This window comes from Mesoplodon densirostris, chromosome 6, assembly GCF_025265405.1.
Source record: "Mesoplodon densirostris isolate mMesDen1 chromosome 6, mMesDen1 primary haplotype, whole genome shotgun sequence".
Lineage (NCBI taxonomy): Eukaryota > Metazoa > Chordata > Mammalia > Artiodactyla > Ziphiidae > Mesoplodon > Mesoplodon densirostris.
This window is the reverse complement of record NC_082666.1, coordinates 110,985,203-111,007,256: the sequence shown is the minus strand read 5'-3', so window position 1 is coordinate 111,007,256 and position 22,054 is coordinate 110,985,203. Positions and strand designations below refer to the sequence as shown.

At 36.6% G+C, this 22,054-nt stretch overlaps 2 protein-coding genes and 1 non-coding gene across 8 annotated transcripts in view; 2 read left to right on the top strand and 1 right to left on the bottom strand.

The window, feature by feature from the left end:
* Window positions 1-22,054, bottom strand: part of CENPP (centromere protein P) — a 242,351-nt gene that overhangs the window by 62,522 nt on the left and 157,775 nt on the right. The gene's annotated exons all lie outside the window — the stretch shown is intronic.
* ECM2 (extracellular matrix protein 2) overlaps window positions 1-22,054 on the top strand; it is a 58,711-nt gene that overhangs the window by 27,063 nt on the left and 9,594 nt on the right. For 3 of the 5 annotated variants that reach the window (XM_060102411.1, XM_060102408.1, XM_060102410.1), the window contains exons 2-6: window positions 6,752-7,064; window positions 10,752-10,940; window positions 13,108-13,671; window positions 15,887-16,002; window positions 17,651-17,786. In XM_060102411.1, coding sequence (XP_059958394.1) covers window positions 6,776-7,064; window positions 10,752-10,940; window positions 13,108-13,671; window positions 15,887-16,002; window positions 17,651-17,786 — 1,294 coding nt within the window. In that variant the 5' untranslated portion in view covers window positions 6,752-6,775. The remainder of the gene's footprint in view (window positions 1-6,751; window positions 7,065-10,751; window positions 10,941-13,107; window positions 13,672-15,886; window positions 16,003-17,650; window positions 17,787-22,054) is intronic. The other 2 variants (XM_060102409.1, XM_060102412.1) reach the window with 2 other exon arrangements.
* LOC132492842 (U6 spliceosomal RNA) lies at window positions 544-650 on the top strand. The gene has a single exon (XR_009532897.1). It is a non-coding gene; the product is annotated as a U6 spliceosomal RNA (small nuclear RNA).

The following is a 22,054-nucleotide window of genomic DNA, read 5'->3' as shown; positions in this document are numbered from 1 at the left end:
AATCAATTAAAAAGAAAGCAAGCAAGAATGGAAAAAAACACATACACAGAACAGGCAGGACAAATAGAATGCAAATCTTTAGAAAATATATTTAAATTCAAACATATCAAGTGTTACAATAAATACAAATATACTTTCTATTCCAATTAGAAGATAAAAATTGTCATAGTGAACTAAAAATGATATGCTAATAGAAAATATATTGAAAATATGAAAGGCTGAAAGTAAAATGATGCAAAAAATATATTAAGCAGACATTAATAAAAAGAAAGCAGTTACATTAATTAGACAAAGTAGATCTTATGACAAAACACACTACTAGAGGTACAGAAAGTACCTAATGATAAAAGCACCAGAAATATATAACAATTCTAAATGTGTATGTACCTATACCATGGCCTCAAAATATATTAATAAATAAGACCAAAGTGACTTATATTAAATTTCATCCAAAAATAAACCCGAGACAATATAGTTAAAAACAACAGAAAATCTATTATTACATTGTTTATAAATTTAAAAAGTGCAATTAAGAACATAAAAGTGCTCACTTTGGCAGCACATATACTAAAATTGGAACAATACAGAGAAGATTAGCATGGCCCCTGAACAAGGATGACATGCAAATTTGTGAAGCATTTCATATTTTTACATAGAGAACAGACTTGTGGTTGCCAAAGGGGAGGAGGGGAGGAGGGGAGGAGGGGAGGGAGAGGGATGGGCTGGGAGTTTGGGCTTGGTAGATGCAAACTATTATATTTAGAATGGATAAACAACAAGGCCCTAATGTATAGCACAGGGAACTATACTCAATACCCTGTGATAAACCATAATGGAAAAGAATATAAAAAAAGAATGTACGTATGTGTATAATTGAGTCACACTGCTGTACAGCAGAGATGGGCACAACATTGAAAATCAACTATTCTTCAATTTAAAAGAAAAAGAAAAAAGAACATAAAAAATATTTCCAGAAGATATATGCACAAGAGTGTTTTGTTTTGTTTCAGTTTTTGGCCGCGCCACGCAGCTTGTGGGATCCTAGTTCACTGACTACAGATTGAACTCGTGCCCTTGGCAGTGAACACTCAGAGTCATAACAACTGGACCACCAGGGAATTCCCACAAGGGTGTTTACAACAGAGAAAAAGTGGAAAAAATTAAATATCCATCACCAAATTGTTTGTTACATAACTTATGGAATGAAAATAGAGTGCACAGACCAGATAGATTTACATACATTGACATATATGTCCATATGACCACAATTTATTACTGAATGGAAAGAAAACAGATTGCAGTATATCAAACAATTCCATTTATGTTTAAATATATATGTTCATATATGTTTAGAAGGTATCATGAAAGATACCCTTATACTAGGGGATGGGAAACTATGGCCCATAGGCCAAATTCTGTTTTTCAAAGTGCCATCAGAATACAGTTGTGGCCATCCATTTACTTGTCTATGGCTATTTTTGGCTACAGTAACAAAGTTGAGTAGTTTTAACAGAGACTGTTGTCTTGCAAAGCTAAAAATATTTACTCTCTGGACCCTGAAGAAAAAGTATGTCTACCCTTGTACTAAACTATGAATTATATTAAGGCAACTTGTTTTTTATGCCTATGTATCATTTTGAGTTTTTAAAAATTATGTACTAGTTTTAGAAACTTAAACACATCTTAAAAAGCATTGATAAAAAAAGATTAAGAACTCAGGAGAAAGAAAACTGTGTGAACATGGCTTTTATCTTTAAATCTCTTATGGGCCATGATGTGAACAACAAATTGTAGCTCAATCTAAGGAAGACTTTTCTGACAGAGCTGTCTGAACATGGAAGATAAAGAACTTCCCATTACTGGAAAAGCAGATGACTTCAAAGCTTCATTCAAAATCTGAGTTCTATACAGTGAAGCACCATTATAAATGATATAGATTGCTAGGAAGCAAAAGCATCACCTGGCCACAATGAAAACACAAACTGAAAGTAGGATCATAAATCAATGAACATGCAACTCTGACTAAATAAGCATACCACAGAGATGTTGTGTGTTTGGTTACAGACAACCACAATAAAGCTAATACTGCAACACAGGGAATCACACTATTTTTTTTGGTTTCCCAGTGCATATAAAAGTTATGTTTACAGTATATTCTATTTAATGTGCAATAGCATTATGTCTAAAAAAATAATCAATGTTCCTGTCTTAATTAAAAAATACTTTATTGCTAAAAAAATGCTCACCATCATCTGAGCCTTCAGAGCATAATAATCTTTTTGCAACAGTAACATCAAAGATCACTGATCACAGATCACCATAACAAATATAGTAATTTGGTAATAATGAAAAAGTTTGAAATATTGTGAGAATTACCAAAATGTGACAGCATGAAGTGAGCAAATGTTGTTGGAAAAAAGGTGCCGATAAACTTGCTTGATGCAGGGTTGCCTCAAACTTTCAATTTGTTAAAAAATGCAGTATCTGTGAAGCATGATAAAGTGCAATAAAACGAAGTATGTCTGTACTGTCTCCATAGTTTTGTCTTTTCCAGAATGCCTTGTAGTTGCAGTCACACAGTACTAGCCTTTTCAGATTGGCTTCTTCCACTTAGTAATAAGCATTTAAGATTCTTCCATGTCTTTTCATGGTTTGAGAGCTTATTTCTTTTTAGGGCTGAATAATACTCCACTGTTCGGATGTAACACAGTTTATTTATCCATTCACCTACTTAAGGATGTCTTGGTTGTTCCCAAGCTTTGGCAATTATGAATATAGCTGCTGTAAACATCCGTGTGCAGCTTTTTGTGTGGATATAAGTTTTCAGCTCATGTGGGTAAATATTAAGAAGCATGACTGCTGGATTGCAGGGTAAGAGTATGTTTAGTTTTGTAAGAAATTGCCAAACTGTCTTACAAAGTGGCTGTATGGTTTTGTATTCCCACTAGCAATAAATGAGAGTTCCTGTTTCTACACACCCTTACCTCACAATTTGTCAGTGTTTTTGATTTTGGCCACTCTAACAGGGTACAGTGCTATCTTGTTGTTTTAGCTTGTGATCTACTATTTTAAAAATTCATATTTGGGAGAAGAAAGTAGAAATTCTGGATGATAACTGTGGATTTGTCTATTTCTTCTTGCAGCTATACCAGTTTTTTTCTTCATGTAATTTGAATCTGTACTGTTCAGTGTATAAAGGCTTAGAATTGTTACATCTTCATGAATAGATCCTTTTATCATTAAATAATGGCTCTCTTTATTCTTCTTCATCTTATATTAATATAGCCATCCACTTTTTTATTGAGTTAAATATGTCTTTTCTTAAAACTTTATTTTATTTATTTATATATTTATTTATTTGGCTGCGTTGGGTCTTCATTGCTGCGCGTGGGCTTTCTCTAGTTGAGGCAGGCGGGGGCTACTCTTCATTGCAGTGTGCGGGCTTCTCACTGCGGTGGCTTCTCTTTTGTGGAGCACGGGCTCTAGGCATGTGGGCTTCAGTACTTGTGGCACGTGGGGTCAGTAGTTGTGGCTCACAGGCTCTAGAGCGCAGGCTCAGTAGTTGTGGCGCATGGGCTCAGTTGCTCCACAGCATGTGGGCTCTTCCCGGACCAGGGCTTGAACCTGTGTCCCCTGCATTGGCAGGCGGATTCTTGAGCACTGCGCCACCAGGGGAGCCCCCTGGTGGCGCAGTATTAGCTTTATTGTGGTTGTCTGTAACCAAACAAAGCCCCCCTTTTCTTTTGATTAGTGTTACCAAAGTATATATTTTTCCATTCTTTTAATTTTAACCCATTTGTATCTTTATTTAGCACGAGTTTCTTATAGGCAGCAGAGAGTTGGGATTTTATTTTATTTTGTTTTGTTTTTTATTTTATTTTGTTGTGCTGGGTCTTAGTTGAGGCTTGCGGGCTCCTTAGTTGTGGCATGTGAACTTTTAGTTGTGGTATGCGTGTGGGATCTAGTTCCCTGGCCAGGGATTGAACCCAGGCCCCCTGCCTTGGGAGCATGGAGTCTTAACCACTGGACCACCAGGGAAGTCCCTAGAGTTGGGTCTTAATTTTTAAAAATTCAATCTGGACAGTCTCTGTGGCAGTTAATGAATTCACATTTAATATGATGTACATGTAATATGTTTTGGATTATTTTTATTATTCCACTTTATCACCTTTATTGGTTTATTAGCTATAACTCTTGTTTTGTTTGGTGATTACCTTAGGGCTTATAGTATGCATCTTTAACTTATTACAATTATCTTATCTTCAGTTGATATTCCACTTTGCTTATAGTATTAGAACATTACAACAGTATATTTACACTTCCTCTTTCCTCCTTTCTGCTTCTGTTGTCATACATTTTACTTTCACTTAAGGCAGAAACCCCAAAATACAGTATTATTGTATTAATCAACACAACTGTTAAACAGATGACTGTATTAAACTAGCATCTTTTAAAGAGATTTAAAAATAAAAAGAGTATTTATCTACATATATGCCATTTCCTGTGGTATTCACTCCTTTGTGTAGATCCATAATTCTATCTGATATAATTTTCCTTCTACTTTAGCATTTCTTACAGTGCAGTTCTGTTGGTGACTAATTCCTTCAGCTTCTCTATGTCTGAAAAAGTCTTTATGTTGCCTGTGTTTCTGAAAGACATTATCACTGAGTATAGAATTCTAAGTTGATTTTTTTCAGTACCTGAAAGTCGTTGTTCCACTGTCTTCTGGCTTGTACTGTTTTGAATGAGAAGTCTTTTATTCTATTCTTAACTTTGTGTCTTTTTCTCTGGTCACTTTTAAGATGCTCCCCTTATTACTGGTTTTAAAGCAATTTGATTATGATGAATATTTGACATAATTTTCTTCGTATTTCTTATTTTGGGGGTTTATTGATCTTGGATATGTGGGTTTGTAGTTTTCATCAAATTTGGAAAATGACTAGTCTTTATTTCTTCAAATATTTTTGTGCCTCCCTAGTCCTTCAGGGACTGGAACTGGACATAAATTAATCTTCTTGAAGTTGTCCCACAGTTTGATGATGCTCTGTTCATGTTTTTTACTGGTCGTGTGTGTGTGTGTGTGTGTGTGTTTCATTTTGGATAATTTCTGTCACTATGTTTTCAAGTTTACTAATTTTTTCCTGCCATGTCTAATGTGCTATTCATCCCTTGCAGTATAGTTTTTCCTCTCTCACATTGTAGTTTACATCTTTAAAAGTTCAATTTGGATTTCTTTAAATATCTTTCCTCTATGTTCTTGAACACGCAGATTATGGTTTTAATAACTTTTAATGACCTATTTAATAATTATGTCAGCTGTGCTATGGATGGATTTCAAAAGATTGATTTTTCTCATCATGGGTTAACAATTCCTGTTCCTTTGTGTGCCTGGTAAATTTTTGCTGGATTTCCCAGTACTTGTTGGGTGCTCTGGGACATAGTTAAGTTGTTGCACACAGTTTGATCCTTTCTGGAGGCTTGCTATTCAGTGCTGTAAATGGAATCAGATCAGCTGTTAGTTTAGGGTAAATTGTTTTCTCTGATGGGCCGATGCCCTTCTGAGCACTCTGTCTGATGCCCTTTGCAGTACAGGTTCTCCACTATGACTGGTGGACACACAGAGTCTGCCCAGCCTTTTCTAGCCAAAAGGATTTTTTCTTTTTGTCCTTCATGGTAGTTCTTTCTCAAGTGTTGAGTAGTTTACTCATACAAATGTGCTAATCACACTCGGCTGAAGACTTGATATCTTTGGAAGTCTTTTTCAGGGTAGCTCTCACCTCCCTGTGCTCTGCTCTGCAAACTCTTGACTCTCTGGCATCCCCAGGACCCCAGGTTTTTTGTTTTTTTTTTCCAACTCAGGGAGATTGTTGGGCTCTGCCTGGGTCCTTACCCTGGGCTTCAGCCTTGGAAGGAACTCCCTCCAGGCAGTGAGCAGGAGCTCAACTTGGATTTTCCCCCTCTCAGGGACTTCTGTTCTGTGCTAATCCATGTTTAAGGTTTGAAAAAGTATTCATTTCTCAAATATGTTTTTCAGCTTCACCATGTGCAGGGTCCTGTACTGCTCTTGAGACCAGCTGATTAAAAGTTATTCTTTGTCCCTCTTACCTCTTTATAACTGATACTAGTTTGCTGTTATTTTTACTTGGTGCATTATGCTCTTTTCCCCCAACAAAGAAAATTATAACACTAGAGAATAAAATAATAAAATATAAGAGCTGGGAAAATGAATTGTGGATGATGTTAGTCACAGAATGACTTGGCAGAGAGGCGGAGAGAAACCTCCTGAGTAACCTCTGAAAACCTACAACACAGTGGTCCAGAGAGGGGTCGGCAAACTATGGACTGGGGGCTAAGTCTGACCCACTGCCTGTTTTGGAATTTGTATACACAATTGTGTACATATCATGTACACAAACTGTGTACATATTGTCTACCTTCATGTTACAAGGGTCGAGTGGAGTAGTTATGACAAAGAATGCATGGCCTGTAAAACCTAAAGTATTTACTATATGGTTCTTTATAGAAAAAGTTTGCTCATGTCTGGTCTAGCAATAAAGTACTAAAAATTATTTGATTCTGATAGAAAAATTCTAAATTCTGACTTGGCAGTAATACTATAGCATAGAGCCCATATATTATATGTGTTATATCTCACAGACTTGCTGCTGAGGGATATAGGCAATTATAGGCCAATTTTCAGAGGTAAAAATTTAGTCACTAGCTCTGAAATTCTGTTTCATTCTCATCCTAGGAATCAAATAGTGAAAAAGCAAGCATGAAGTTTTCAAGCTTGTATTGTTTTCTTCTGCTTCTCATTTTTCAAACTGACTTTGGACAAAATGAAGAAACTTCTAGGAAGGAAAGAAGGAACATGTATTATAGACGACAGAGAAAAAGTTCCTCGCCCATCCACAGATCCAGTAGACAGCTTGGAATTCAGCAAATGAGGATAGTTACACCAGCAGCAACACTTCCCATGGTTAACTTGGATTATAGTATGGAGGAAAAGTTTGAATCCTTTTTAAGAGTTCCTGGAGTAGAATCAAGCTATAATGTGTTACCAGGTAAGAAAACAGTAGGAGAGAGGAAGAGAGAGAAACTCCAAAAAGAAAATTTTTTAAAAATTCAAGTTATTATATTATATTCTGGTTTAATCTACAAAGATAAATTTTGAAATAATTTTAAAAAACATTTATAGAATATACTTATAATAGAAATTATTGTAAAACAGAAAAAATATTACTTATCCTATAACTACATTTATAAAATCATAGTTACTATTTTGGTTTATTATTTCTAGTCTGTTTATTATGCCATGTATTTAAAATAGTTGTAATCTTAATATAGTAATATACATGTCAAAACTGCTTTTTCATTTGTCATGACAGATCATCTAGGATATAGAAATAAATGATTCAGATGAGTCTATGAACTCACGGCTATTAAATATTTTCAACCAAACATGAAGTTAAGCCACTGAATTTATTTTATATAGACCAAACTACTGAATTTTTAAAGTTTGAAAAGATTGGAAATTCTTCTGAAGATTTCAACTAGGCATTTTTAAACACTAATATTTAATGGTCCACATTTTTCCAGGTTTGGAAGGAAAAAGTAATTATATTATACATATGGTACCATTACATAAAACTTTCAAAAGACAAAAGAATGTATCACCACAAAATGTTCTGTGACCAATACTTCATACATTGTCTCAAGAAAACCAAATGCTTCTAAATGATGTTATTTCCAAGAAGTTAACAGAAATAACATACAATTACCAGGAAAACAGACAATTTAGGTCACATTTACAACATGATTGAGAGAAGAAAGAGCCTGGAGGCAGGGAATTTAAAATGATGATTATAGCGTACCCATAACTCTTAAAGAACGATGAGGTCAATTTCCTTAATTAAGTGGAAAGATATCCAAGCTATAATAATAGAAAATAAAAAGGTTGAAAAGTAGTATGCATAATGTGATCTCAAATCTGTTTTAAAAAATATGCAGCATAGGGTGATGTGCATTAAAAGGTATAGAAGATGTATACTAAAGATTTCTAAATTGTCCTAAAATGTTTTCCAGTGGTCTTACAGTACTTTTTAAAAAAATTGTGGTAAAATACACATGACATAAAACTTATCATTTAATCATTTAAAAGTGTACAATTCAGTGGCATTAAGTATATTCACAATGTTGTGCAACCATCACCACTATCTCGTTCCTGAACACTTTCTTCACCCTAAAAGGGAACTACATATGTATTAAGCACTTACTCCTCATTTTCTCCTCCCCCCAGTCCCTGGCAACCACTAATCTTTCTGTCTCTATGAATTTGCCTATTCGGAATATTTAATGTAAAAGGAGTCCTATAATATGTGGCCTTTGGTGTCTGACTTCTTTTACTTGGCATAATGTTTTCAAAGTTCACTCATGTTGTACAGTTCAGGACTTCATTCATTTTTTATGACTGAATTATATCTCATTGCAGAGAAATACCATGTTTTGTTTATCCTTTCATCCATTGATGGATAATTGCATTGTTGCCACCTCTTGGCTACTGTGAATAGCACAGCTACGAACATTTGTGTACAAGTTTCTATCTGAATTCCCGTTTTCAGTTCCCTTGGGTATATACCTAGAAGTGGAATATCAGGTACCTAGGAGCTGGGCCATGTGGTAATTATATGTTTAATTTATTGAGAAATTGCCAAATGTTCCCCACAGAAGCTATATCATTTTATATACCCACCAGCAATATACAAAGACTCCAATTTCTCCACATCCTTGCCATTATTTTCTATTTAAAAAATATAGCCATTCTTGTGGATGTGAAGTGGTTATCACATTGTGGTTTAATTTGTATTTCCCTAATGACTAATGATGTTCAGCATCTTTTTATGTGCTTATTGTTCATTGTATATCTTCTTTGGAGAAATGTCTATTCAAGTCCTTTGCCCATATTTTAATTGGGCTGGCTTTCTGTTGTTGAGTTATAAGAGTTCTTCACATATATTCTAGATATCAGACCCTTATCAGATATGATTTGCAAATATTTTCTCTCATTGTGTACACTGTCCTTTCACTTTCTTGACAATGTTCTCCAATGGACCAAATTTTTAATTTTGATACAGTCCAATTTATCTATTTTTTTCTTTTGTTGCTTGTGCTTTTGGAATCATATCTAAAAATCCATTGCCAAATCCAAGGTCATGCTTTATTTTATGAATATTATATTTTAGATCTTATATTTAGGTTTTGATCCATTTTGAGTTAATTTTTATATTTGGCATGAGGCAGGGGGCAACTTCATTCTTTTGTATCCACATACAGTTGTCCCAGCACCATTTGTTGAAGAGACAACTTTTTTCCCCATTGAATGGGCTTGGCACTTTTGTCAAAAATCAATTGGCCATAGATATAATGGGTTTATTTCTGGACTCTCAATATTCCACTGGTCTATATGTTTATCCTTATGCCAGTACCATACTGGTATAAGCTGATTATTGTAGTTTTGTGGTAAGTTTTGAAATCTGGAAGTGTGAGCCCTCAAAAATTTTTTTTTCTTTCAAGATTTTTTTTTTTTTGGCTATTTGGGGCCCCTTATAATTCCTTATGAAATTAAGGATTAACTTTTCCATTTCTGCAAAAAAGGCTGTTGGAATTTTGATACGCTATAGTACTTTTATAATCAGGAGACAACTCCTGATTATATCTATTTTTTTTTTCCAGGGGAGAAATTGGATGGGTGGGATTAGTTTACTGTAAGTATCCAAATGAGAGATGGGTAGGGCTTGAACAGGGCTGACACAGCAGTAAGGGAAAGAAGGGGACAAATGTGAGAGCTCATTTGCGGGGACAGTGGCTCAACAGATGGAAAAGAGTTATCAGGAATAACACTAGGATTGGAAGGAAAACATCCCCTCTAATATTCAAATTGACTGTCTAATGGCCTGCTTAGTTGACACACTTATCCATGTATCTACAACACTGTATGTAGAGAAAACAATATACTAAAACCCACTGCACTGTGTACTTTAAAAGGGTATTTGAATTGTATTTCAATAACACAACTATTCTAAAAAAAAAGAGATTGCTGCAATGTCTCATCGAGAATTCAACGTAAAAAGCACCACAAGCATACAATCTGATTTCACCTCTCCATCTGCACATCAGGAAGGGTACAATGTGGGCTCATTCATCATTAGTGCTGTTCCAGCTCTCTGCTCTCTGGCACATGATGGAACTATACTGTTTTTTCTCTTCTGAAGTTAGATGTAGCCATATAATTTGCCCTGGTCAATGTAATTAGACACGTTTAGAGCTTGTGTGTTATTTGCAACCTCACATTCCCACTGCTGTGGCCATCAGGGCAGCCTGCTTGGAGATGAAGCCTATTTTATCCTGACAAACAATATCTACATTGGACACATAGCAGGAACAAGAAATAACTGAGATTTGGGGGTTGTTTGCTGCTGTTGTATAACTTAGCCATCCTGACAGATGCAGGATGGAAGTACGATTCAGGCTCAAGTTACCAGGAAGAGGTCACTCTCAGAGCCTAAGTAAGAGGGGTTGAGAATACAGCATGTGAAAAGCATTTCAGAGGGTTACATCTGTAAGATACTTCTATTCTCTGCATGAAAGAACATAGAATATTATTCTTGTGTGGCTCTATTACATTGGGCTCACTTCCATTCACAAGTGCTAGTAACCATACAAGGAATTTAAATGTTACTGTTCTCTTCTAGGAAAGAAAGGACACTGTTTGGCAAATGGGATGACCATGTATAACAAAGCTGTTTGGTCTCCTGAGCCCTGCACTACCTGCCTCTGCTCGAATGGAAGAGTCCTTTGTGATGAGACCAAGTGCCACCCTCAGATGTGCCCCCAAACAGTTACACCTGAAGGAGAATGCTGCCCCGTCTGCTCTGATACTGGTACAAATATTTAGCCCAAACAAAATATCACATGTGATTTAGTCTTTAACTTCCATTTGTTTTTATTTTATCACTACCTTAAATTTTAAATTATGATAAACTAGTCATCAGGGTACTTAAAATATTGGCACAATGATGATAAACATGGAAATTATTTGGGAAATTGCATGATAGGGGAGAGAAAAATAAAACATCTTGGCTTTAGAGTTCTAGCTCTATTAGAATGAGTAAACTCAGACCAGATCACATTCCACATTTGACTTGCAGCATTACAGATGTAGTGATAGAATTTACATAGCAAACAGCTCCCATGTTCTTAGTATGTGTGAAGAGCTCTGCTTAGTTCCTTACGTGCATTATCTCACTTAATTCAACTCAGTGTGTTTACAGTTATCCACCCAAATGAAGATGAAGAACTCATGGTGAACAAAGGGAGGAGTGGCTTGCGTCTAGAGAGAATAAAGCCCAGTTTTCCCAGTCTATGTGCAGTCATTAGTGCTCAGGTAATCCTAGGGAAATAAAGGGCAATGGCCCTGGAGCAGTGGCTTTCTGTTGTGGCACTGCTGTGCACAGAAAGATCACACTATGAGGTTTTGTTGGCTGCTCACTGTGCCTTATCTATGAGGCTGATGCAGTAGAGGACTCTAGGGAGGAAGCCTCAGGACTCCTGCAAGAAAAGCCTGGCCAATAGCTTATGAAATAAATAAATATGTGTTAAATAATTCGATGGGAAGGGATACAGATACTTTCTGTTGCCTATGATAAGGTAGATTGTTTCCATGCACACAGGATGATCACAGGGTGGTTACCTACAGAAGTCTCCTACCAGGAAGAACTTCAGAACATTTAGGAACTGTATTTTGGTGTATACTACTAATTATTTTACTAAGCTATTATGACTTTAAAAAATGTTAGAAAATAAAAGTGTTTAATGAAACTGACTCCTTGGGATATGAAACACAAGATTTATAAAGGCAAGATCCAGAAATTCTCAGACATTTTTCAAAGGACTTGAACTATTATTCTTGAAATGCTGTGGTTATTTTGGAAGAATAAACTTGGATATACAGAAAAGATTTTAAATGTTTCAATATGATAGTTTTAGTTTCATTTTGCTAATTTTTTCCTACTCCCCTTTTGCATGTTCTGTCAGGGATGTGAAAAAAATAACTCACAGACTTTATAATACATACCGAATTGAAATCTCAAGTAATTACTTCACATAATTATATTTTGAGTTCCTTCTTTGGGGTGATTTATGTATGGCATTAAATAAAATCATGGAAATGATTAAGTAAATTTTTATATTTTGATGAAAGAAAATCTATGTACTGAGCTCACTTTTCCCTAAAACTCTTCATTCAGAGGGTGAGTCTAAAGTCTGGTCTTTGTCAAGTCTTCCCCACTTTCTGCCAAAGACAATAACAGCTAAATACAAATGTAGATAAACTTTCTACTATTATATATTATGCTATCATCATCATGGAATAATAAAAAGTACTCTTGTGCATATGTCTAGGTTAAAGAAACATCATTTAAGTCCAGGACGTCTTCTATAGGTCTCGAGAAGTAAAAATAATTTAAGTACAGAGTCTGGGAGGAAAACAAAAGAGAATTTTCTATAACTCTAAATTTCAGAGGATGCTTTTAGGCCCATGGAGCTGAAAGAAAATCAGATAGATATAATAAATCTATAAATAAAAGCCAATTTCACTACCATAAACAAGTAAAATGTACATCTCTTTCTCTTTTTTATGTCTGACAGTGTACAAATTCTTACATTATCAATAAGCCCAATTAACTGAACAGTATCTACTATAAAGTTATCACATCTGATTATATTACAGTCTCACAATAGGACTGCTTATGGTAAGCAACATACGGTAATATTATTCCCTCTTTAGTCACCAGATAGCATGATACTTTGGTAAAAATAAGATTCAGGCTCATAAGGAAAAACAAGAATTGTCTATAAAGTCTTACAAAACAGAAATAAAGTCTATTTATTTCTATTAAAACTTCAAACAAAAATTTCAAGATGCATTTCACATTTAAACTGCACTCATATACCTAGAGGGAATATTATTTACTAACCTAATTTTCACTATGATTTTTCCTTTCATTAATACCACACCTTGCCCCTGCTGTCTTCTCCTTATGTGGTCAGTAGCCTCCTATTTGCTACTCAGTAGTATAGCATTAAATGACAGAACTGAATTTTCTGGTGATTCTTCAGAACAAAGAGAACCTACCAGTTTACTTCATAAGCAACAGCCGTCTCCTTGGGTGGAAATGCATCAAGCACTGAGAAAAGAGGAACTTCAATTTGAGGAGGATGAAGAAGAAATTAAACAAGATGAAGATAGGGAGCAAAAGGAAAAGATCCCTAGACCTGGAGACTGGGGGAGACCTTGCAATGAGGGACAGAGCAGAGAAGGGGGAGAGCAGAGACCTGGAGAGGAGGGGAGGCAGGCCCATCAACACAGAAACCCAGCAAGGGAGAATGAGGATGAGAATGAGGACGAGGACGAGGACGAGGATGACGATGACACCGTCAGAGGAGATATGTTCAGGATGCCCTCTCAACGCCCAATCCCAGCTACCCCCAGAGGCATACCACCTCTGCCAAGCAGGTGCTCTCTGTCATACAAAACCATCTCCTGTATCAGCGCCGACCTCACACAAATACCACCGCTAACAGCACCAGAGATAACAAGTCTGGAGCTCATAGGTAAGAGATGTTGACGTTAAATTGATTTTGTGGTTAACTCCCATTGTCCTATGAATGTTATATTTTAATTTTATAATATAAGTTGACCCCAAACAGATTAATTTCACAATCTTCAAACATAAAAACTTTGCAGGAGAGATAGGTGTTTACTGCAGAATAGCACCGTCAGGTATAAAGTAAATTCCTCCAAATCAAACCATGATTTCCCATTGACTTTTTTCTAAAGCCAGCTTTAGAAGGTATAATTTATATATAGTAAAACATTATTAGCATGTTTTTCTTTGAGGTTTTTTTTAAGATTTTTTTTTTGATGTGGACCATTTTTTAAGTCTTTATTGAATTCGTTACAATATTGCTTCTGTTTTACGTTTTGTTTTTTTGGCCATAAGGCATGTGGGATCTTAGCTCCCCAACCAGGGGTCAAACCTGCACCCCCTGCATTGGAAGGTGAAGTCTTAACCACTGGACCGCCAGGGAAGTCCCTGTTATGCTTTGAGTTTTGACAAATGCTTACAGTCAATACCACAATCAAGATATAACATTTCCATCACCTCACCAAATTCTCTCATGTCCCTCCTTTCACCAGCCCTGATGTTTTCTGTCTCTAGAGTACCTTTTCTAGGATGTCATAGAAATGGAATCATACAGCATGTAGCCTTTTCAGCTGGACTTCGTTCATTTATCATAATGCTTCTGAGGGTTATGCAGGTTGTGGCATTTATCAGTAGCTGGCTCCTCCTTACTTCTGAGAGGCGTTTTGTTGTTTGGATAGACCACAGCTCTCAGATGAAGAACATCTGGATTATTTCCAGTGTGGGGCAATTATGCATACAGTTGCTATAAACATCCACATATGGATGTCTGTGCCAACCTAAGTTTTCTTTTTCCTAGGGTATATACCCAGGGGTGGGATTACTGAGTGCTACAGTAAAAGCATGTTTAACTTTATAAGAAACTACCAAACAGTTCCTTAAAATGGCTGTGACACTCCTTCCAGCAATATCAGAGAGTTCCTGTTGTTTTCCCCCTTGTTTTAGACATTGTGGTAGGCATGGAGTGGTCCAGACTTTTTGCCCATGTTCTTATAGGGCCAGGAAGAGCTCTGAGTGGAGGATTGGCAGGACAGATACGTGTGTGAGGCTGGCTGGTGGGGAGACTGGGACAGTGAATGAGTCTTGGCAATAAGGCCCATGCTGGGGATAGCTCTGAAGATGCAGGGGTGAGAGAATCTGAGTGGGGTTTCAGATGTGTCTTGGGGGAAGTAACAGAAATAACTACCATAGAAATAATAATGATCGTATAAATAAATACTCAATAGTCACAGCATGACCCCTTTAATCAGGATAGCCAATCTGCAATAGGACATTTCTGGTGTTATGGCCTTCCTGATACCATGTTCACATGACCTCCTAAGGAATTCTTCTCATGCCCAGAGTGTCCTGCTCCAGCAATGCCCCCTCCTCTGTAGCCTGCATGCCAGGTGTGCTCTGCCATTAAAGATGAATGACCTGTGCTGAGTCACAGTATCTTGCTTTTATAAGAAGGTCACCACATGATTTTTATAGTACTCACTATTTCTGATAAGCTCATTTTCTGGCTTTAAAAATCATTGACTACTGTACTTAATTAAATGTCAAACCAAAACCCCATAAATTAAAGCATGCAGGAACTTCTATAGATTGAAGTCACAGAATTATAATATAAGATCTGGAGGCAATTTGAGACATTAACTCCCCAAGCTTCTTACTTACAGGAAACTGATGCTCAAAGAAGGCAAGTCACATACCCAAGATTTCATTGTAAAAAAACAGTATATTTCTGGTCCAGGGTCTAGGAAATGTCAATAGGGAAATACGAAGAACTATAAAAATCAGTTTCTATAGCACCTTCCATAAACACATCTTTGTTGTAAAATGCATAATGTTAACAGAATTGTCTACCAAACCACATTCTGGCTGTTTTAAAGCAACTTCATCTAAAACATGATGTACTAGAGCATGACAAGTCCTTAGAGTGAAAATTTTGACCATATGAAATAGTCTAGTCCCAGGCTTGTTTTTTTTCTGAACACTCATTTTCTTATATAATACATACTGTCCTTGCTATAAGTATTGCTTTTCCTCCAGATAAAGCTCTCTTTTGCTATCTATGCATGTGCATGTATACATGTATTTATAGGCACATAGGCCTAAAACACAATTGCTACGTGTCCTAGGCAATTCTATCACCTCCATTCCGGATGAAGCATTTAATGGATTACCGAATTTGGAAAGGCTTGATCTGAGCAAAAATAATATCACCTCTTCAGGCATAGGTCCAAAAGCATTCAAGGTAAATAACATGTTCTGACTTCTAACAGTCCACGTGGATGGCTTTCTCATGACTTGTACTGTCAGTGGGTGGAGATGGAGAAGGAAGGAAAAGTAAAATGTTTTACTGGAGTTTTCTCTGAAGAAAGTGTCTGATGTCCCTAAACTGTATTCAAGTTTTATCTTGAATATAGTATATTGTTTTATAGGTTTCTAGCTGTTTTTCCTATGCTTTGTCCTTAAAGCACCCACAACAGCATGAATGACAAAACTAATGTTTTGAATTTATAAAGGAGTTTCTCCCTAAGTAGCAGAAAACATGTTGAAATATGGTCTCTTAGTACATGAGGTATTTCTGGGAAAAAAGGAGAGCTTATCTGGAAACTATTAACATTTTCAGGCCAGCAATACAGAGTTTCCTTATTTCGTGCTATCTGCAAAATCTGATAAAGGATACTTCAGCAGGAGGGGGTTCTAGAAAAACAAATGGGCTCAGATGAAAATTAACATGGGGATACGCTAGGGAAAGAGAAAAGCATAGAGTAAACCTTTGAAAGAATCAGATTTAATTAAAATTTTTTTCTAAAAGGGAGAAAACAGAGTATCAAGGACTTTCAGAAAAACAAAGGCAGAAGAAAGGAGGGGTTTATGTGTGTAAACAAATACTCATAAATGTGTGTGCTTAAAGAAGCCCAAGTAAAACAAGTTACATGCCGGGAGGTCAAACTTTATCCCCTTGGATGGTCTTCTGTCCACTCTTTGGACAAATCACTGGCCTCTTACAAGCTCAGTTCCTGGTTCTCATATAGATTCTGGACTGCAGATGAGAGAGCTCCAGACACTTGGTGTCCACGTTCATGTGAAAGACCTGGAGTCCTGCCTCATGCTAGCCGTCCTGATAGAACAACAGTTGGGACTTGTGCATTTCCTGTATTTGATAAAAAAACAGGACACTGTAGGAAATTGCCTTTTTCTTGTTTTGAGATTCTCTGTCCCATTTCCAAACTGCTGAAATTGACTCTGAGCACCACTGATGTAAATCATTCTGTAACTTTGGTAGTGTAGGTTAGTTTGGCCAACAAACATGTAACTACAAATGTGGATATGCAATCTCCAGACAGTCAAAACTGTTTGGGTACCGTATAGAAACAGTTTGTTACATTTGTAGCATTTAATTTTGAAGAATTTCCACAATCATTAGTGCTGTTTTATGACTCTGTCTCTACCTAGTATAGATGGAAAACTGAGTTCACAAACACATTGAAAGGGTTCAAATTGCTGTTTTGTTAGCATCTATGACAGATTCAGATTATTGCATGTTTTAATTAACTTTGTGTCTATTGCTGAGAAGTTGAAAACCTAAGATCTAGGAGAATATGACTGGTCCAGTGGTGATAGGAACTTTCTCTTGCTTTCTGAAGTCACCATAAAAATATGGGTGAGTGTGATGCAAAATCACCAAATGTAGTTTGCTGAAAATACGGGGGAATAAATGCTATTAACAGGACCAACATCTACCTGGCAGGGAGAATATGGGGATTCTTGTCTAAGCCTGAGCAACTGAAGGTTTGTGAAACTTTAGTAACTACCGCAAACTGACCATTAAATGACATATATGACTGCACATCTGTGACAAGATAAAAAAGTAATTTTGAGATTTGCCTTTTAAGCTTCTAGAGAATTTAATGCGTCTGAATATGGATGGAAACAATTTGGTAGCGATTCCTTCAGAACTACCATCTACATTAGAAGAACTTAAAATCAATGAGAACAATCTTCAGGTTATTGATGAAGAAAGTTTATCAGGTATTTAACATTTGACTTTATGATATGTGTCCGTATAACCTTTCTTCTGTAGTTGTGTGGAAATTTTATTTGCAATATCGCTAAATGAATAGCTAGTAAAATTTTTTTAGGTCATGTTACCATTTTAAGTTGATAAAATTTATTTTAACTATTGACTGGTGAAACTTTAAAAAATGTATTTTAAACTGCCTGTTGTCTTAAAAATGCATTTTATAAATAAACTTTCACTGATTTCAGGTTTTCATCATTTACAATACAATAACTAAATTACAAATCCATAATATCCTAAGAGTTACACTAACATTCCCCACACAGCCAGGTGTTCTGGTGCTGTGTTTGTACCGATGTATTTGGTATCAGTGGTGATAACACAGTATCATGGCTTGTTGAACGGGTCTCCTTAGATGCTCAATACACCCCATACACAACTCCCACTGCCTCTGGCCATTTTGCTGTTTTTAACTTGACATGTTTTGGCAAATGAGAATTATGCATAAAATATAAGTAAATGAGCAACTATGTGAGGCTGAGGGGTAATCCTACAAACAAAGTACATAAACTTTAGCACATGCACTCTATATGGCAGTCACTTTGGCTTTGACAGTCTTGTTCCCTAGAGGGTTGCTCTGGCACTTGTCCATGAGACACTTGCACCCCACAGGGCAAGACAAATGATGTCCCTGGGTGTGTGGTTGCCACGACAGCCTGGCTTTCCCATGGATGGGCTTTAGTGAAGGTGCCCCACATTCTGTACATTTGATACAGCTGGAATTTACTCTTAAGACTGTTTCTGGACTAGCTGGATAACTAAAGTTGTCGTATTATGAACTCTGTATAAAAGAGGCAGTATTACATTTACCTTTTTGTGAATTCTAGCTATGTCTTTATATGCTTCTTTAAGACAAAAACTGCCTAATTTTTCTTTTTATCTTCCTAACAGTCTAGTGTAGTTCTTGAAGTATAGTGCGTAACATTTTTTATTTGATTTGAAATACATTTATTAGGTTAATGTTGATAACCAAGCCTTTAAAGGAACAAAACAATTCCATTATTTCCTTTCATTCCTCAAAAAACTTCATAAGGACAAAACACTTCTGGTGATGGGGAAGAAACAATAATGAGAACTGCCAAATCTGAGGATTACAGAGTTATGGAAATACTCTATTTCCAGATGGATTTCAGGGTACTTAACAAACAAAATTTGAAGGTCTTTTGTCATATGGAAAAGACATTAGAAAGTTCAATTTCTAACTGCTAGGTGAAACAGATCAAAGGAACACTTAATTTAGGACAAGTGCACTAATGGGTTATATGTGATCTACCTGTGAGATGGTATTTCTAGCAGTGTTATCAAAATGACATGTTTTAAGTCCTTATTTGGAAGGTGCTCTCACACATTCCTACAACTGCTTCTCCACACGCACTTCTCCCTCATGAAAAAATTTCCATATTCCCAGATGTTCCTGTCTTCATTAATGTTAAAAACAAAACAAAACCCATGATCATGGTGTCCTTTCTAGCAATGATGGTGGTGTGGCTATCCAGTCAGAATATCTATGAGATCAAGTTCTCACACAAGTCTATCCATGTCTATAACCTGTTATGTAGCTCCCTGCTCACAATGGGAAAGACTTCCTGCCAACTTCCTGCTAATAAATCCTCTTTCTGCCACAGTCTAACTTACAAGAACCTTCTCTACCTCCATCCTGTTGCCTGTTACATATAGGAACGTACATACTATCTATGTATATACAATATACACATAAGCCAGAGAATAACCGTAAAGTAATGTATAATATTAATTTACACTGTTGTGTTTTGTTTCTCTTTCTTGTGAGGTCATGTAATGACCACCAGTCTACTTCTATTATCTATTTTCCTCTGAAAAACTTGTATTACATTCCAAAACCTCAACTATGTACTAGATAATTATGCTGGATTCTCAGTATCTTTAGTTGCGGAAATTAAAGAGTTTTGGTTATATGAGGAAATAGAATCACTTATCATAATTTACTAGTTGGCCTCCACAATTCCTCTCTGTCCTTCAGCTGATGTTAAACACCAGCAGATTAATATTTTGTCATGCTGTTCCCTATCCAGAGGCTGCTTGTTGCCTAGAGAAGGAAAGTCAGACCTTATTTTCTGGTGCACAAAGGCCCTGCACAGCCCACCTCTGCCCTCGCAACAACCTTCATCCCCTCTTGCATATGGCCCACTCCAGGGATGGTCTCTTTCCTACTCCTGAGCACACCCATGTGGGTTCATGCTTCCATGAGTTCACCTGGCTGCCTCACCCTCCCATGTCTACCTACATCTTTCTGTCTTGAGAATCTAGCCCCACTCACACTTCCGTACCACTCAAGTCTACACTGCCACCTCCTCCTTGTCATGTTCTAGAATCTATGATCTGTACTCCTGATGGTAGTGCCTTTTGTTTATCCTTAGACTATGTCTTACTTCTCTGATATGCCTAAGAGTAGGATCTGAGTTGCGCAGAGCATTTCAGTGCAGTACCCATGACTTGAGTTGAATATGAAAACATCCCCTATTCTGAAAATTTTGGCCACTGAACAAACTCTGAAGTTACACCCTGAATGTCTGACTCAGATACCTCTGGGTATCTTCACTGCTGAGCTTTCCATTCTCCTTTAAGTTTCCAGTTGATTTGAGACCAGTAGAAACAATTTAGAAAAATCTTGTTTGTATAAAGGCCTTTCTTGGTAGCTCAATCTGAATGTGTGGAGAATTTTTTATCATTCTCCTTTCAAAACGTCCATCTGGCTGCACTGTCTGCCAGAAGTGAACACTGTGATGGGAATTCACTGCTATAATTCCCTTGTTCAGAGACTGAAGGTTTGCCAGGCAGAGAGTGCTCCTTCAGTGTCCTGGAAAAAGGAACCACCCATTGCATTACATTCCTCATACATCCTTGATTATGCTGCCATTTCATACCTGTCTGTCTTTGCAAATACTTCGAATGACCCTCTACAACCTTCTACTTCTCATCTGCCTGCGTTCCAAGTCCCTGCTTGGCCATTGCTTCCTCTGTGGGGCGCCCTGGCCCCCCAACTCCCTCCTCTGGCTTCTGTTCCTTATACAAACTTTCCTTTCCATACTGTACATTCTTGACTTCCTTTGTCATAGATTAATTGACAATAAATGCATGGGTTTATTTCTGGGCTCTCTATTCTGTCTCATTGATCTATGGGTCTGTTTTTGAGCCAGTACCACACTGTTTCAATTACTGTAGCTTTGTACTATAGCTTGAAACCAGGGAGTGTGATATCTCCAGCTTTGTTCTTCTTTCTCAAGATTGTTTTGGCTATTTGGGGTCTTCTGCGTTTCCATACAAATTTTAAAATTATTTGTTCTAGTTCTGTGAAAAAGTGTATTTTGATAGGGATTGAACTGAATCTGTAGACTGCCTTAGGGAGTATGGTCATTTTAACGGTATTAATTCTTCCAGTCCATGTACAAGGTATATCTTTCCATTTGTTTGTGTTGCCTTCAATCAGTTTTTTTTCATGAATGTCTCTTGGTTTTCTGAGTACAGGTCTTTTATCTTCTTGCTTAGATTTATTCCTAGGTTTTTATTCTTTTTGATGCAATTGGAAATGGGATTGTTTTCTTAATTTCTCTGATAGTTTGTTGTTAGTGTATAGAAACTCAACAGATTTCTGTATATTAATTTTGTATCCTGAAACTTGACTGAATTTATGTACCAGTTCTAATAGTTTTTTGGTGGCAGTCTCTAGGATTTTCTGTATATAGTATCATGTTGCCTGCAGTGGCAATTTTACTTCTTCCTTTTCAACTTGGATTCTTTTCACTTCTTTTCCTTGTCTGATTGCTGTGGCTAGAACTTCCAACACTATGTTGAATAAAAGTGGTGAGTTTGGGCATCCCTGTTTTATTCCTGATCTTAGAGGAAATGCTTTCAGCTTTTCACCATTCAGTATGATGCTGGCTGTAGGTTTGTCTTATATGTTGAAGTATGTTCCCTCTATACCCACTTTATTGAGAGTTTTTATCACAAACGGATGTTAAATTTTGTCAAAAGCTTTTTCTGCATCTCTAATAAAAGATCATTTGACTTTTATTCTTCAATTTGCTAATGTGGTGTATCACATTGATTTTTTTTGTGGATATTAAACCATCCTTGCATCCCTGGGATAAATCCCACTTGATCTTTTGATTTTGTTTGCCAATATTTTGTTGAGTTTTTTTTTTGTTTTTTTTTCGGCACGCGGGCCTCTCACTGTTGTGAC